This window comes from Talpa occidentalis, unplaced genomic scaffold (genome assembly GCF_014898055.3).
Source record: "Talpa occidentalis isolate TD23 unplaced genomic scaffold, MPIMG_talOcc4v2.1 talOcc4.4, whole genome shotgun sequence".
NCBI classification, from domain to species: Eukaryota; Metazoa; Chordata; class Mammalia; order Eulipotyphla; family Talpidae; genus Talpa; species Talpa occidentalis.
The window spans coordinates 33,246,741-33,264,359 of NW_023604295.1; the positions used below are offsets into that span (position 1 = coordinate 33,246,741).

General features: G+C 39.7%; 1 protein-coding gene across 1 annotated transcript; it reads right to left on the bottom strand.

Annotated features, from left to right (window-relative positions):
- Positions 1-1,825: 1,825 nt before the first annotated feature.
- On the bottom strand, positions 1,826-15,717 carry LOC119258080 (kininogen-2-like). The gene is made up of 8 exons (XM_037526587.2): positions 15,484-15,717; positions 14,031-14,138; positions 9,055-9,139; positions 8,020-8,183; positions 6,126-6,233; positions 5,923-6,009; positions 4,423-4,500; positions 1,826-2,009 (listed from the first exon to the last, which is right to left on the bottom strand). Exons 1-8 carry the CDS (start codon positions 15,715-15,717, stop codon positions 1,911-1,913), a joined length of 963 nt encoding a protein of 320 aa, XP_037382484.1. The 3' UTR covers positions 1,826-1,910.
- Between the last annotated feature and the right edge of the window lie 1,902 nt (positions 15,718-17,619).

Consider the following 17,619-nt stretch of genomic DNA (forward strand, 5'->3'; position numbering starts at 1 on the left):
CACTCTGAAGCCCAGTTTTCCTATCTGTGAAGTCAGGTTTAGAACTACGCACTTTCTGAGAGTGACTTTGAAGCCAGAGTCTCATAGCTTGTGCAGGGCAAGACCAGTGGCTGGCCCCAGAAGCTGTTGTGGGCACTGCAAGCGGCTGTGGGTGGTGGGCATTTTTCCACCAGTCACCAGTGACCCCACTGGGGCTCAGGCTACAGGCAGAGGTGGGCAGTGATGGTGGCTGGCAGTGGTTCCCCTACCACACCGCCCCAGGGCGTGTAGCTGCAGGGAGACTGCAGGGAGGGACACAGACCCCCATGGGGCCAGCCCCAATGCCTTGGCTCCAGCTGTCAGGAGTAGAGAGGCCCATGGATTTAGTGCCTGGATCATATCATGGAACCGTAAGGTGTATGCTATGAGCTGATTGGGGAATGGTTCAATCAGCCATAAAGTGGAAAACACTCCAATCAGATTGGGGGGAAGGGGTGGAGAACCCAGGAAGAGAATATAAGTCAGTGCAGGAGATAACTTGGGATGCTCAGACACTCGGACTCTCACAGAAGAATCTGTCCCTAACCTCTGAAGAAGAAAGAACAAGCAGCTGACCTCAGAAAGAAGCGATGCTGAAAGCCTTGCAGAGAACCCAAAGAGCTTCCCAGCAGCTGGGCGGCGGCACCTGCCTCTAGCCTGTCTCTGACATCACCTGAAAGAACACCAAATGCCTGGCCCGGTGTCCTAAAGAGCTGTTTGTTGTTGCGATGGGCCAACAACTTACAAAGAGATGTTAAGATGGTGTTTCTGACACTGCTGCCTCCTAGTGACCAGTGGTGACCTATTGTTGAGAGTGACCAGCGCTCTGTGTCCAGGTCACCTCTGAGGGCTGTTAACAGCTCCTGACCTCCTGGTACCACCTCCGGTGCTGCTGCCTCCATTGCTGTCTGATCTGGTGTCCTGTGCCGCCCACCCTGCCCTTCCTATGCAGTGTAAGTCTTTGTTTAAGGTTATTGTGTCCTTATTTACCGTGTGGCTGAGTCTTCCATTGGGAAAAGTGAAGTCTCCAGCCACTAATGTGTTTTTCCCGGTGTCTGTATTCATGTTTGATAGTAATTACCTGATATATTATGTTCCTTATTTGATGTGTATAAATTGAAGAGTATTATGTTTCCTTATGTATTGTTCCCTTAATCATTATGTATCATCCATCCCTGCCTCTGGAAAGTACATTTTAATAAATGTTTCAGCTGTATGTTTATTGTTGTCTAATATAAAATCAAAATATTTTGCATGAGAATAACGAAAATTTAATATCCGTTGAGTAACCTGCTATTCCCCTTAATTTTATAATGAAAAAGTAGTGATAGGCAAATTGATACCACCCTAATAGTTACAAAATGGCCAGGTAAAAAAGATTAATAAATCTACAATAATGATAAAATGATTGCTTATAACAGTATAGCTTCCATTTGAAGAGTTAAGACTTCCTTAAAATGAAGTTAAAAGCAATGGGTCTCATATTATGCTATAATACATGAATAAAAAGTTAATTATAAGCCAACTCTATGCCTACTACCCAATACATAACAAATTATTTTATGTATTTTGCATGTGAATGATACCTAGATGTGTTCTCCTACCTTTGCCATGGGAAAAATACAATATCTATGGGATTCTTGCCTTGGTCAGCAAGGGTGCTTCAGAAGCAAGCTCTGAGTCCCGGTAGCGCCAGCCATGGCACTCCATCGCCTGACTGTTGCAGGAGGTGTGGTTGAAGGAAACCACTGTGAATTAATCAGGACTGAGACTATCAACACAGAAGTTTATTTGGTTCAGCAACAGAGTGATGAAATGACATTCTTCTCTCTTTAAACTCCATCTCATCTTCTTGTCTGTGCACTCGGGGCTGCTGAGAGGGGCTGGTGGGGCTACTGTGCCTGCTGTGGGGGCGCTACCTCATTCTTAGGAGCTGCTCCAGGCCCTGCCTCCCGAGGATGGACCTGGTACTCGCAGGACTTTTGGAGCCCCTGTAAATATAGCAGAACTCTGTTAATCTGATGTTAGCATTCAATGAAAGAAAAACGTAGTTGACAAGGTGAGACTTTAAGAACCAATAAAAACTGGTTCTTTATTTACAAACACAGATAATATTTGAAAAGATTTTAAACTCAGGCTCAGAAGCATGCAATAAAGTGATGGCAGTGGTGCACACACGCACAGGTGAATGTAGCGTCGAAAGCCCTCTCTTGTTTCTCCAGGCAACATCACAGTACAGGTTATAAACTGTACGTCTCCTTCTCATGATAAGGCAATGGAATTTTAGTAGCAAAAAGATGATGTGATTATAAAGTAAGGTCATGGAGGCATTTCCTCATTTTGTTTCTTCATTTTGTCCCGGAACAATTTGTATCACATCTTGTGATATTCCTTTACTGATTATTAAAAAAGGGGAATTTCTTAGCAAATCTGCCTCTATATTTCTTCCTCTGTTTTCATATTTTTCATTAAACTCAGATCTGTTGAAAACGAAGGATTACTCATTCTAGCCTCAGCAAAAACAGAAAACTCTGAGTCTGTTGCAAAGAATAGTTAATGAATAAACAGAAACTGTTGACTTATGAGAAACACTCTTACTGAGAAAGAGGATTATAATATTAGCTTTGTCAAGTGGGAGTAATTATATGGTATAAAATAGCCCATTTTAGGAGCTACCATAGGACCCAGCAATTCCACTCCTAGGGATCTACCCAAAGGACACAAAAACATTGATTCAAAAGAATACCAGTACCCCTATGTTTATTGCAGCACTATTTATAATAGGTACAATGTGGAAAGAACCCAAATGCCCAAAAATAGATGAGTGGATCAAGAAGATGTGGTATATACACACAATGGAATATTACTCAGCATTCAAAAAAGATAAACTGATGCCATTCACAGCAACATGGATGTAGTTAGAAGGAATTATGCTCAGTGAAATAAGTCACAAGGAAAAAGAAAAATATTGGATGGTTTCAGATATAGGAATTTAGGGGAACCAAATAAGACACCAGTGTAAAAAAATAATAACAGTACAAAACACAACAAAAAAACAGACAATTATAAATCAGAGACATCCTGCAAGGGTGGAGAAGGGAGAGGGGTCAGAGGGAGGGAGGAGCACTGGGGATATGGTGATGGTGAATGACTGCATTGGTGAAGGAAATTCTATGGGGACTACACATGAGGGGGTGGGGGGGAATATTGTTTAAAAATGAACAATGATGTAAAAATATAATAAAATAAATAAAAATAATATAGGTCATTTTAAAAACAGATGGCAATTCATTGACTTCCCATTTTCCTCCCTCTGACCAGTCTCTCTTTCAATTGTTCTTCTTTGACTTTTGGAGATTATTATTATTTACCCAGTAAGTTCACCATTCAGTCTCTTGACTTCTTTTATTTTCTCATGTGTTCAGGGACTAGATGCCAGTTTATTTAGATTGTCAAAATCAGTGACGTTCCTTTTAAGGTATAGGTTTGTTATCAGAAAAGAAAACAGACCATAAGGCATATTCATTTGTCCATTTTCTGTGACAGTAGGAAAATGTGTGAGGCAGACTCAGAAAGGACTTAGCTTTCAGTTTTGCGTTGTCTATAGAGATCAAGTGTCACCATTGTAAATATCACTAGGCTGTTTGAAATTTTATGGGTTTGGTGCATCATATCAGGATATTGGGACAATGGAGGAAGAAGGTGATAAAGTGCAAAAGAAATACCCATGGCAGCATTAATTATAGAGTGCATCAGAGAGATCAAAATCATGAAATTCTTTCATTTCCACAGCTGGATCATTCCATTAACTGGCTTCCAGGGGCACCCAGGACATTTGGGAGAAGTGTTTCTGGAAATCAGATATCAGGCTAAAGGAAAAGCTATCAGGTTGTACCTGGATGTTAGGGAGCCAATCATCATCACTCTCCGTGGGAGCTGGTGATGGATTAGGCATCAATGCTGCAAAGAGATCTGAGTCCTGAAAGTCAGCAAAGGTGACTGCTACCCCTGGCTGGGCTAGGGAAGGTGTGGGCGTTGGCCCTTCTGTCTTGTGTCTGTGTAGAGGGTGTAGTGCTGTCTTCAGAAGAGGTTGCCAAATGCTCTGTTTTCCTTCCTTTGTGCTTTCCATTGCTTTTGTTTTTATTTTTGTGTTTTCCATGGCCATGACCATGTTCATGTTTATGCCCATGGGTTTGGCCATGACCCCTTTGATGTTCAACACCAAAGCCATGATCCCTTATGTGCCCATTGCCTTGGTCATGCTCATGTTTATGGCCATGACCAAGGCCATGTTTTATTTGTTCTTTATGGGCCCTGCCATGCCCACGAGTGTGTTCTTGGCTTTTTTCCTGAATACTGATCTTCATCTTGTACAGGTTTCATGGAAGTGTGGGGTGAACTTACAGTTGTTTCTTTTCTTTCATCCATCATCACCAGCAATCGAAAAGGTGAAAAACCTGGAGGCCTTTTCATCAACTTAATCTAAACAGAAATATTAAGATGAATGCGTTACTCTGAAAACCACACTGTCAATGAAGAAAGAAGGGACAAAGACCAGGCAAGGCTAACTCAGTTACAGGGTGCATGTCTTTGCCGATTTTAAATACTGTATTTTTATTCTGGACAGTATGGGATGAATAATATCTTTTCCTCTTCTGATTAACTTTAATTTGTAGACATTAATTACTGTTTTTAATAATATACTAAAGCAAGCTGGGGAGTCTTTATTTCATCTGGAAAAAAATATATAATATCAGGGTAACTTCCAAGCCTCTTATTATATAAATCTGCAACACATTATTAATTGATACAATTTCTATTGCCAAAATTACTGCTTTCATCCTGAAAGGCCCTAACTGACTTCATGAGTTGAATATATAGGTATCACATATCCACAAGTACTTTGTTGGCATGAACACTTCAAAACACGTCCACAAGCTTACCATGCAGTCTTTGAACTATATTGCTGATGTTAGACTATGTATAACCTACACAGAGCAAAAAACCTAAATCAGCAAAAAGTAAAAAGAGGCAATTTGTATTGAAGATATGGATTTGTGGATTATTTATCCTTATACTGTTACTACCTGTGTGGTGTTTAAGGCAGGGTTCAGTGGTGTAAAGAGCACAGTCTTTGGAGTCAAACAAGTTGGACCCTGTAGTCGTGGGCATCGTGGCAACCAGGGTGGAGCCTGGTTTGATCTGGATTTGAATCCAAGCACCACTAACTTCACTTTTTCCAATTGCACATTAACAATAACAGCATCTTTCTTGTAGAGTTTTCAGGAGGAAAATGTATTTGAAATCCTCAGGCCAGAGCCTAGGACTGAAGATGCACTTGGTAATGTCATTATTTACTGTAGGAGCTCAGATCTTTCTAATTTTTAGTGTCTTAAGAATGGGGAAATACTACTCACCTCACAGAATTCTATTAAAAATAATAAAAAGTGATGAAAAATAATGCTTTTTATACTTGAGTATAGGTATGATCCCCTGGGGATGGTGTCAAATGCAGGTTTTGACTCAGAAGATGCAGTATGGGGGCTGAGATCTGCAATTCTCCCAAGCTGCTTAATTACAAACAGAGGGCAGTGGAGTCCTGTGCCTCACCTCAGGCACCACAGGAAGATGTGCAGCTATGTTAGCACCCCACAGCAGGGTCTGCACTGTACGAGGAGAGAATCTATCTCGCCCTGGACACTGGCAATGTGTGGGAAATATTAAGAGGACTGCTGTTCTCATTTCCAGCCACAAAAGAGAGTAAACAGAGAAACATGAGATTTCTTCCCATTTGTAAAAAATAATGACCCAATTCATTTCATTAAGAGTTTAGGTTAAACCCCCAAATATGACTTTTTCGAATGAGCCAAGATGAACCCAAGATGACTATAAATAGAATCATACCTCTGTGTTTGGATCACACTTGACAGTCGTTGTAGTTTCGTTCATCCAAGGTATCATGTAAACATTAGCATTACAGATTAGAGCTTTCTATCAAGAAAATAGAGGCCAAAAGAGAAAACACTGTAATTCATGAGATACTTAACCAAGTTTGAAACATCAAATAAGCTTCCAGGAAATAAGTAGACAATTGCATTACTGCTTACCCCTGGTTCCTTGGTCTCACAACTACTGGTGAACTCTGTATTACTTTCCTTAGAACATGTGGTTTCCCTGGCCATGAATTCTATTCTGTAGATCATTCCTTCCACCAGCTGGAAAATTAATTAGCATAACGTAGGTATACAGCTTAAATAAAATTGTATCAAACATCTGCTTCTACTCTAAGGACTAAAAAGAGAGAACACTGACATTTTGATTACATGCTAATTAGGAACTATAACAAATCATTCAAATGTCTGACAGCAAAACCTCTGGCTTATATGCATGTGTGAAATATTTTACTATTGGCTGGTCCTATTTCTTTTCCCAATGGGAAAAGAAGAGCAGGATGTAATGTTAATAATTTTCTGAGTTTCATTGTTCAACAACTACAAAATTCACAGGTAATTCAAGGTTCAGGTTGTACTGGAATCTAAAAGGAGTAGGAAGAAAAACTTTAAACATTTTCTCTATACATGACTTGTCTTGCAAAATAATCAGAAAAACACTTAGTCTCACTATGGATATTATGTTAATTAAATGACATGATTAGGAAAATTCTTTGGGTTTTCAGTTTTGCTTCTCCTCAAATTTTTTTATATTAGAAAACTATTTCCTTTGCCAGTGATAGTTTAAATCATTATACAATGGTGTTTTCCATCAAGCAATATGTGTGGTCCAAGTTCTTTTCTTCTGTTTTGGAGGGCCTTAAAGAAGCACACAATTTATTTATTGTAGAAATTAAACTCATTGTGTTTTAAAAATACTCTGATTTCAACAAAATCACAACTGTGATATTTTCAACATTTAATAATGGTATTCCTCCATCTCTTACATACTTGAAAAAGGCATTCGATAAAATATTTTGAAATTATAATTTTTAAAGTTAGCTGATATTACCCAATTCTACACCAAGTTATTGAGCACTTGGTGCAGGATTTAAGTTTGTGTGTGTGTGTGAGAGAGAGAGAGACAGAGACAGAGAGAAAGAAAGAGAGAGAAAGAGAGAGAGAAAGATTAAAAACTCCTATTTTAGAATTCTAGACACCCTGAGTCAGAAGCATGAAATTTTTTAGTAAGATTTTTTTGTTCCAATTATAAAGATAAAGATAATGTTGGTTTGGTCTAAAAGCTGGTTCTATTTTGATTACTTTTTTTCAAGCCTGTATTTAAGGAAACCAATTTTGAGGTTCTATAATAGTAATCTGCCCACATCACATTAGGCTGCTGGAGCTGGAAGGGACTTGGGCTCCACTCAACCAGCCACTTCTGCTACAGATGGGACGACTAAGGCTGTGTGAACCTGAAGGACAGTCCCGGGGCATCCAGGATGTGAGTGGTTAGATAACTGATAGAGCTGGGTGTCCTGAGCCCCAGACCAGGGCTCTCCTTATCCTCTGCTGACAGGTGTGGAAGACAGAGGACATCCCAGAGGTTACCCCAGACAGGGAGATTGGGGAAAAGTGACATGGATATGAAAATGTGAAGAGTCTGGGTAATAACAACTCACTGTTGTGACTGAGCTCAGGGTGCTAAGTATGGTACAATGAGAGATGAATCTAGAAAGGCATAAAATAAGTCTTCCTTTTTCTAGCCCTGAATTTGATTAATCATGTAACAGCTACTAGTATTTATATAGCACTTGAGAGTTTAAAAAGTGATGAACACACATCCCTTATTTGATCATCACCGCAGACTTTACAGATAGAAAATGGAGAGTCACTTATTCAGGATCACACACCAAGCTTGCAGTAATACTATGATGTGAACTTCAAATCTTTCAAATTTCATTAATCAGCTCTATTATTTCCCAATCCAGAATCAAGATCTTCACACAATTAGTAAGCAATTTGCACACAAACTGCAATATTAACTTCATTTGTAGCATAATTAACAGACCTGGGCTGTGGCTTTTTTCACATTGTCAATCTTGAAATAGAAAGTTTCATTATTTTCTGCGTTCAGCTTTTTGATGGAAAGATTCAGAACCTTTTTCAATTCTGGGCTGTTGGCAGAGATCTCTCTGGGACAGCCTTTACACGTCAAGGGAGGAAAATTCAGCGCTGAAAGAATCAGGTTTTAAGTAAGTGTATACACAGAAGGAGCAATCTAGCCTTGCACCTTTCTCATTCATGATCCAGTATCCATTTACAGAGGGTCGTGTGGCTGCCCAAGGGGTGAGTAGGTGGAGGCTGACTTTCTGGCCTTTGCCTGCTGCTTTTCCTCTTACTTCTCTCCTCTGACCCCAGGGTATTTAGGGAATCAGCCAATCAGAAGGTCTTAATGCCTCAACCAAAATGGTGTGCTTTTCATAACTTACATATTTTTGTTGGAGATTGTCAAAGGCAATTCTTAACTTAAAGGGATCACTCTAATGGGAAAATTTTAAGTCCTTTGTTCCTGGTGAGCTGGCAGCTTCAGGAATGCTACTTACTGTGGAGTCCATACAACTATCTTGCAGGTGGGATAAAAGCCAGCTCTTGGTATAGAAATACTGACTTGATCATAAACTCAACCATTTTCCTGATTATAACATGGAGAGAGAGGGGAAAAAAAACTTTAATTGAGAGGATTTTATTCTGAGCAGTTAAAAATGTGGTCAGCTTTACTTAACTGAATATCACAGGGCTTACGGATATCTCGTAACAAGGTGGCCCAGCAGGCTCAGAGACAGAAAGTTCCCCTTGTGGCACAATATCCCTTATGGACCCCTGAGTGAGCACTCTCAGTTCCACCTGCTGCCACACAGCTGGGCAGAGATGGGGTTCATTATTGTCAGAAGGGTTGAGATGAGGTACAGTGTCCTCAGCAGACTCTGTTGCCACACAGACTTTGTGGCATAGGATGGGAGCACATATCACAGCTGCTGTGACATGATCAGAGTGGTGTGGCTCAGCACACACTACTGAAGCACCAATGTGAATTCTCTCATACCTGGAGAAGTCTCACACTTCTGTATGAGGGAAGTAATTCTTTGCGAAAGGTCCATGGATGCTTTATCTGAGCATTCACCAATATCCTGGTTTTAAAAAAGTACACAAGTGCATAAGTTAAAAAATGTTCTTAAGAAACTTTATACAAGTAGTGAAATAAATTTACTAATAAATTAACTTTACAATCTTTGCATGGAAAAAAAAAGTCTAGTTTTCAAGAAGAATAAGAAAGTTATATAATTGCATCAAAACTAATAATCAATACATATACATAGAAATATGAAATAAGATGTCAGGAAAATCTAATGTAGAAATAATAACCATATAAATGAATGGCAACATTTTCATTTAGAAAGGCAAAGACTTTCAGATAAGTTAAAAAAAATCAATTGTTTAACTTTAGGAAAAATATCTTGTAGCAAATCATAGAAATGATCTGTGACAGGCCTCCCCGGTGGCGCAGCAGTTGTGCCCTGGGATGCTGCGAAGCTGCCCACAGCCTCTGCAGTGCCGGTTTGATCCCCAGCAGCAGGGGAGGGTCCCACATGGTGTGCAGACCTCTCCTGTGGTGCCCTTTGCTCCCCTCAGTATTGCACTTCGCCAGTCTGCCTGTTCTGTTCCCTGCTCTGGCTCTGGTGAATTCTCTCACCCTTCCGCGCTTCTGACTGTACCCAGTGCTTGTATAAATAAATAAACAAAAATATAAATCTTTTTAAAAAAATGTCTTTTTTGCTGTGCATAAGCTTTTTACTTTGATGTAATCCCAGGTGTTTATCTTTGCCTTCACCATCACTGCTTTGGGTGATGAGTCTTTAAAGATGTTTTTGAGATGTATGTCTTGTAGTGTTTTACCTATATTTTCTTCTATATATTTTATGGTTTCAGGACCAAAACAGAGAGACACCCACTGATTGGGAAAAAATGTTTGCACTGATCACAATGATATACGTGACTGATCACAATGATATATGTAGAACTCACATGGCTCAACAAAAACAAAATAAACAATCCAGTCAAGAAATGGGCAGAACTTAAAGACATTTCTCCAAAGAGGAAAAGCAAATGGCCAACAGGCATATGAATAAATGTTCAACATCCCTTATAATCAGGGAAATGCAAATCAAAACCACACTGAGATACCACCTTACACCAGTAAGAATGGAACATATCAAAAAAACAAGCAACAACAAGTGTTGGTGAGGATGCGGTGAAAACGGAACTCTCCTACATTGCTGGTGGGAGTGCAAACTGGACCAACCATTGTGGAAAGCTGTCTGGAGGTTCCTCAGTCTACTAAAAATGGAGCTACCATAGGATCCGGCAATTCCACTCCTAGGGACCTACCCAAAGGACACAAAAACAGCGATTCAAAAGAGCACCTGTACACCTATGTGCGGCAGGCTGCGCTACCCATGCTGTCTCTTGACAAGGTCAGGGCATTGGGGGAGATCCCAGAGAAGAGGGGAGTCCTTGTGCTCCCCAGAAGAGGGAAAATTGTACTTCCCAGAAGAAGGGAGTTCTTGCACTTCCCAAGATCTGAACTAGGGAGTCTCCATAGCAATGCCTGCTAATGCTCTCCTCTTTGTTCTTGGTTAATGCTAAAGTAAGTTAGTTATTAATTGGCTTGTGAAAACCCAATTTGGACCTAGACGTTAATTGATTTATTGTTCTTACACTTGAATCAGTATCAAAGAAAGTACAAACTGCTAAAGGTATAGTTAGGAAAGAAATGTTTTGGCCCTGAGAACTATGGAAACAAGCCGCCCTGAACCAGCTGTGCTTGGAAACCTTAGCCTAACACAGGGGGTACTCATTTGTGGCAGCAGTACTCATTTGTGGCAGCAGTACATATGCAAAAGGTCAATAGTTTGCAGGCCCCGTGGAGGTTAGGAATCTCTAGTTAAGAGTTAGACTTCAGTAGAACTAACATGGATTTGATGAGTTGCTTTAGTCCACTTTGAAGTAATTCAGTGCTGAGGAGATAATTTGATTTTTAGTAATAGAGTATAGAATAGAACTTTTACGCCCACTAGGAAACTAGGAAAATTCAATAGAATGCTTAATCGTTGCCAAATGTTGTGCTGTCTTATATAATTGATCATGTTAGAAAATTAGCTGTACCTAGGTAACTAATTGTTCCTGATGTTTTTTGAGGTAACCAAAGAAATGCCCTTTTGGTATGAGACCAAGGAAGTCTGCTACATGTTCATGAGAAAATATGCATTGATTGTCTTTGCTCTGCTTCAATGCTTATGCTGATGTAATCCCACTGCTTGCCTTAAGGTATAAATAAAGACCCCCTGAGACCCTCAGCAGGAGATATTTGCACTAGAGAGAGTGTCAGTGTCTCCTTACTACCTCATTCCACTTGCCCTCAGCCCTCCAAAAATTTCAGAAAATTTCAATGAAGCTGTCCTCTCCTTTCTGAGATCCCTGACACGACATCTACCTGGAGCTGGTCTCCAGCACCTATGTTTATTGCAGCACTATTTACAATAGGTAAAACCTGGAAACAACCCAAATGCCCAAAAATAGATGACTGGATCAAGAAGATGTTATATATATACACAATGGACTATTATTCAGCAATCAAAAAAGATAAACTCATGCCATTTGCAGCAATGTGGATGGAGCTAGAAGGAATCATGCTCAGTGAAATAAGCCAGAAGGAAAAAGAAAAATATAGGATGGTTTCACTTATAACAGGAATATAGGGGAACCAAATAAGACATCAGTGTAAAAAAAATTATAATAACAGTACAAAACACAACAAAGCAAAAACAGACAATTATAAACCAGAGACATCTTGCCTGGGAGGAGGAAGGAGAGGAGTGAGAGGGAGGGAGGGAGGAGCACAGAGGACTGTGGTGAAGGTGCACAGGTGCCTTGGGGAAGGAAATTTTATGGGGACTCCCCACTGAGGGGGTGGGGGGAAGCAAATATTGTATAAAAAAATGTAAAAAATGATAAATGTTAAAATAAAAAAAATGGGGAAAAAAAAAAGGAAATGATCCGTGAGAGTTCCTTTTGGTACAAAATGGATGGATCTTGAGGTGATTGTGCAAAGTGTAATAAGTCAGAAAGTGAAAGATGGTTTCATTCACTTGCAGAATATAGATACAGAAAAAAAAATGATGAAGCACAACATCATTCATAGGCTCTGTGAAAAATGTACTGGCTACTGGAGCAGGAGTGGAGAAGTAATGGGTTGAGGGACAGGAAGGGGGTCAGACATGGGACTGGAGCCTTGGTGGCAGGTGAGTGAGGCATGTGCACCTAGGGACATGTCAACTGGTACTCCCCAAATTATAAGTGTGCAAACCATTTGTAAACCAATAAAATAAAAGCTATGATATTAAAAAAGAATATCTTAAAGAATAATATCTTATACTAGGATAAAGGAAACTTAAAGCAAATACAAACAAAAAAGGAGCAGAGTACTATTAATACTGGGAATAATAAAATTCAAGGTAGCTAAAATTTCATGAAAGTAGTGAAAAGATTAATTTATTCTTTTAAAAGAGACAGTCCAGAAGTATGGAATCAAAATAAAGTAGAAACTATAAACTTTGTGAGTTTAAATGGATAAAAATAATTGCAGTAGGAAAATTTTATATATGCTATTAATGAAGGAAGGCCAATGATAAAAAATACGGTTATAAAAGAGTTGAATAAGATAATAAACATTTATTTAAATGGCACTTTCATATAATATACAATTTATAATACTTTTATAGGTAGGGCACAAAATAATTTAAATCACCTTTACATTAGGTCACAAGAAAGATTGGTTTTGGAGATATAAATACCAGACCCATAAGTCATATATTTAAATTTACTTTGAAGCTATGGCTGTGAACAAATGATGGCCTTGGAACAAAAATAGAGGACAGAGCTTTCATATGAAACCACTACGGGAGAAATGTCATCTCAAAATGTGCGTGGAAGGGAAGAATACTGAGCTATCTGGTATTCTCTTGGGAAAAATCAGCTGGTTCCCTCAAACAAAATTAATTCCACATTAAATTTAAAACTATTTCTGAAAACTTTGACAAATAGAAAGAAAACTAAATTAACTGCAGAACAAATGGTGGAAGAATTTAGAAGGAAAATATCCATAGATTTGGTGACTTATAAACAAAACTATTTGTGAGTCAGTAGTATTGTAATGAAAACTAAAGTGTAAATAACTGAGGACATACAATAAAACACTGATACCTTTATAATATGAATGCTATTTTTCAAATTATTCAGATTTAGCTCAGTTTACTTTATAATTGAATGACTATATATTTTTGTATACAGTTTTTTGTTTACTTATAGCCATTTTAATATGTCACAAAACTTAATTTTTTGATTAATTAATCAACCATAAAACTTAATTTTTGATGGTGGGACTGTCTTCTATTGTATGGATATACTGTCATATACTTAGGCATTCCATAATGTTGAAGGAATTTATTTCCAATGTTTTCCTAATAACACTGAAATTAACATCTTGCAGTACAGATCTCTCTCTCTTTTTCATATAAGGGAATTTAGAAGTAGAATTACCAGGTTAAAAGCCTTGCAGCAACCCTTTGCTTAAAGCACAGTCTTCTGTTAAAATGCAAATACTCCAGGGAGGGTTAGGCCTTAGCCATGTCAGATACAGAGGGACAGAGCAAGTGGGGAAGGAAAGGAGGGAGGAAGGTGTGAAGATGGGGAAAGACAAACTTGACAATGACATCGCATTGTCTCACGCTATTCTCAGTCCCTGGTTATCTCTGTAAGTGCTTTTTGCTGATGTGCAGATTCTTTGACCACATAGGTAAGGGCATAGAGACCAATGATGTGAGCCTTCCCAAGGGAACGTGAGTGTCATCTAACATTTTAGTGGCAGAGTTCTAACACAGTTCTAACACAGCTGCAGAGTTCCCACACCAAAAAACCTGGACATAAAATGCTAAGAAGATAATTAGATTGTTGCTTACTTACGCCATTGGAAAGGATCTGGCAGTCTGGAGTTAATAATGGAAAGTCTGCCTTGGAACAATTTGTTTGCAGAATTGAGTAGGAAACATCAAAGTTCCATCCAGCTACCACCTGAAACAATTTTCAGAGGGGCTTAGGATACTGCCTGGGATATGATAAACACCCAAGAAGTATCAATTGTAATTATTGATAGACAAAAGTTGTTACTAAGTAAATATTAAGCATTTTATGATTCACACAACCCTTATCACAATACACACACACATTCATAAACATGTGTATACATCTGAAAATGAAAAGCAGTATATAGTTGGAGTTACTATGGAAGACTCTGCCAGGATGCAGAAAAACATTTTCTATTGCATTTTGTGAATTATTAACAATGCTGTACTGGGCAGATTAAGAAAACTTGGAGCTCAAGTAACCTTTGGGTCCTCAGTTCCTCGGACTAGCTGGCAATAGCATTTCTCTTGCTTTAATGTGGGCCAGTCCTGCTGTCATAGCTGGACATAGACATAATTGAGCCACTTGTGTATCCTTCAGGAAGGCAAGTTGGAAGGCGGAGCAAAAGCAGGGAATGTTGCCAGCCAAAGCTGAGTCGTCATGATTAAAAGTTGAACTACAAGGGATCCAGCCAATTGTCAAGCAAGGCTTAGTGATCTGAGGCAATGAAAGCATGTTCTATAGATATTTGCTTGCACGCCAACCTCCAGAAATACAAAAACTAATTTAGAGGGTGCCCAGAAAGCAATGCCAACTTTTTTTAGGTACAATTTAATATTCTGAAGCCATGTTTGTCTCTTGATAGCTAGGTGGTGTTAGAGGCGGGCTTTTTTTTGTTGTTGTTGTTGTTTTTTAAATATTTATTTATACGTACAAGAACTGGGGTGCAGGCCAGAGGTACAGGGGGTGAGAGGATTCACCAGAGACAGAGTGGGGAACAGAATAGGCAGACTGACTGAAATACACTGCTGAGGGGAGCAGCGAGCCAGTCAGGAGAGGTCTGCTGTGCCATTTGGGTCACCTCCCTGGCCGGGGATTGAACTTGTGCTGCAGTAGCCGCGGATAGCTTCATAGTGTTGTGTCTTAAGCCCTTGCACCACCAGGGAGGCCCCATGGTGTTAGAGTTTTCTTAAAACCTTTAGGCCAGAATGACTTCTTTCACCAGCTCTAGAAAGAACTTCTAATGCTGACCACCCTTTCATTCCAAACAAATCTCCAAGCAGGGAGCCTGAGTCACCTTGGAGCCTTTACATGTTGCAGTTTCCTGGTCACTTTGACCTAAGCAGAAGATGTTTGCTGCCTGTGTTAGTCACAGGAGGACATAGAAGAGCCTCCCTCCAGTTGTGTAACCCAGTGTTTTTTCAGTCAACAGTTTGCTTCAGTTGATGAAATCCTAAGCATAAAAATCTAACAAATTTTAACAATGTGCAAAATGAAAAATAAAAGAACAAACCTGTTTATAAGCATGTTTTGCTTTTCCAAGATCAAAGAGGTGAGAATGAGCACTGTGGTTGTTAAAGTGTGAAATAGCATGCTTCAGGATTTCTTTCACGTTGGAGTCCTCTGTTGATATGGGGTACATGCAACCACGGCAGGTGTGCTGGGAAATCAGTGCAGGTCCCCCCACTTGACAAAGAGAGGCAAAATAAGAGACAATATTATGGGAGAAAGCAGCATTAAAATACATTGCCCTAAATAAGTCAGACAATCTAGAAGGTCCTGAAAAACAAACTTTACATTAAAGCTAAGTATGAATTACAAGAAGAAAACACTAATCTGCTTCTTAGTCAAAGATGGAAAAAATTACCATTCACTTAGAACTTCTTATATGCATAGTACAGCATTGTGCACAACTATTTTATATTTATTTGAAAGTTCTTTAACTATAGAATACATGAACTTATCCTTCATAAGAAATTAAAACATTGCAGATTTTTTTTCAATGTTTATTAAAGGTCTTTGAAGCCTGGCTTGGGGTATAACACATTTTGTAATAATCCAATCCACCAAACACAACTTGCCCGGTGCTGGTGGTCTCACTTGGATTCATCAATTCTTTAGTAATAGTTGTTGCCAAAGGATCTGGGCCAAGTCCAGTGTGAGAGACAGAACTGTAGATGGATCATTTCAATATAATTTGGCAAGACTTTAGAAAGGCAAGAGCCCAGAGTGAGCACAGGGGAGACTCCTGAGATGATGAGGCCTGAGACAAGAAGGGTAAAGCCAGTTAGCTGGTTAACCTGAGGCACGAGGCCTGAGGAGGAGGAGCAGATAGCGCCTGAGACAAGAAGGGTAAAGCCAGTTAGCTGGTTAACCTGAGGCACGAGGCCTGAGGAGGAGGAGCAGATAGCTCCTGAGACAGCAGGATGACAGGGACAGCAGTGTGGGGTGTGGGGTACATACGTTTTACCTGAGCTTAAAGTGGAAGCAGGGAGGCATGACATGTGGTCTGAGCAGTTGGGAGCATCCTTTGCTGTTGAGAACTGGGTGGCACACTGGTGATATGTGTTGTTCAACAATGGTGATATTGTTCTGAGAAATGGATTGTTAGGGGGCCTCCCTGGTGGTGCAAGGGGTTAAGCATCTACACTATGAAGTTATCGGCAGCCACTGCAGCACAAGTTCGATCCCCGGCCAGGGAGTTAACCCACATGACACAGCAAACCTCTCCTGTCTTGCCCGCTGCTCCCCTCAGCAGTGTATTTCAGTTAATCTGCTTGTTCTGTTCCCACTCTGTCTCTGTTGAATCTTCTCACCCCTATACCTCTGGCCTGTACCCCAATTCTTGTATGCATAAATAAATATTTTTAAAAAAAAAGAAATGTATTGTTAGGCCATGTCGTCATTACCCTAGCCTTGTCTTGGTCGGCAACGGCATGGATGCATAAATGACAGTGGTCCCAATAGGTCATGAGTATAACCTAGGTATGAAATATGCTAAACCATCTAGGTTTGTGTCAGTATAGTCTGTGACATTCAGGTAATGACGACATGGCCTAACAATACATTTCTTTTTGTTTACTGCAGTGGCTGCTGATAGCGTCATAGTGCAGACGCTTGACCCTTGACCCCTTGCGCCACCAGACAAACAAATTCTTCAGGGATTCATTACTCCTAACTCCCCACTGCAAGTAAATTACAAGGAGCTTTTGGATCTAACCCAACAGAGGAATGAATATGAAAAACTGAACAAGGAATTGAGAGAACCGCAAAATGATGAACAAAATAACAGTCACAGATTTCCACATAGAAATACTCACCTTAAGCATTAATGGACTAAATTCACCAATATAAATACACACAGAGTGGAAGGTTAGATTAGAAAACAGAATCCAACCTTCTGCTGCCCCCAGGAAACACACCTAAGTTCCAGAGAAACCATAGATTGAAAGTAAAGCTTGGAAACAAAGTCTACAACCAAATGGCAACCCAAAAGAAGGCAGAGGTAGCCAACTTATATGAGATAAAACAGACACCAGCTAAAATAGGTGACAAGAGACATAGATGGACACTACATAATGGGTCAAGGGGACAGTACAGGACAGGAAGTTGTAAAACTAATCAATTTATATTCACCAAATGAGGAGCA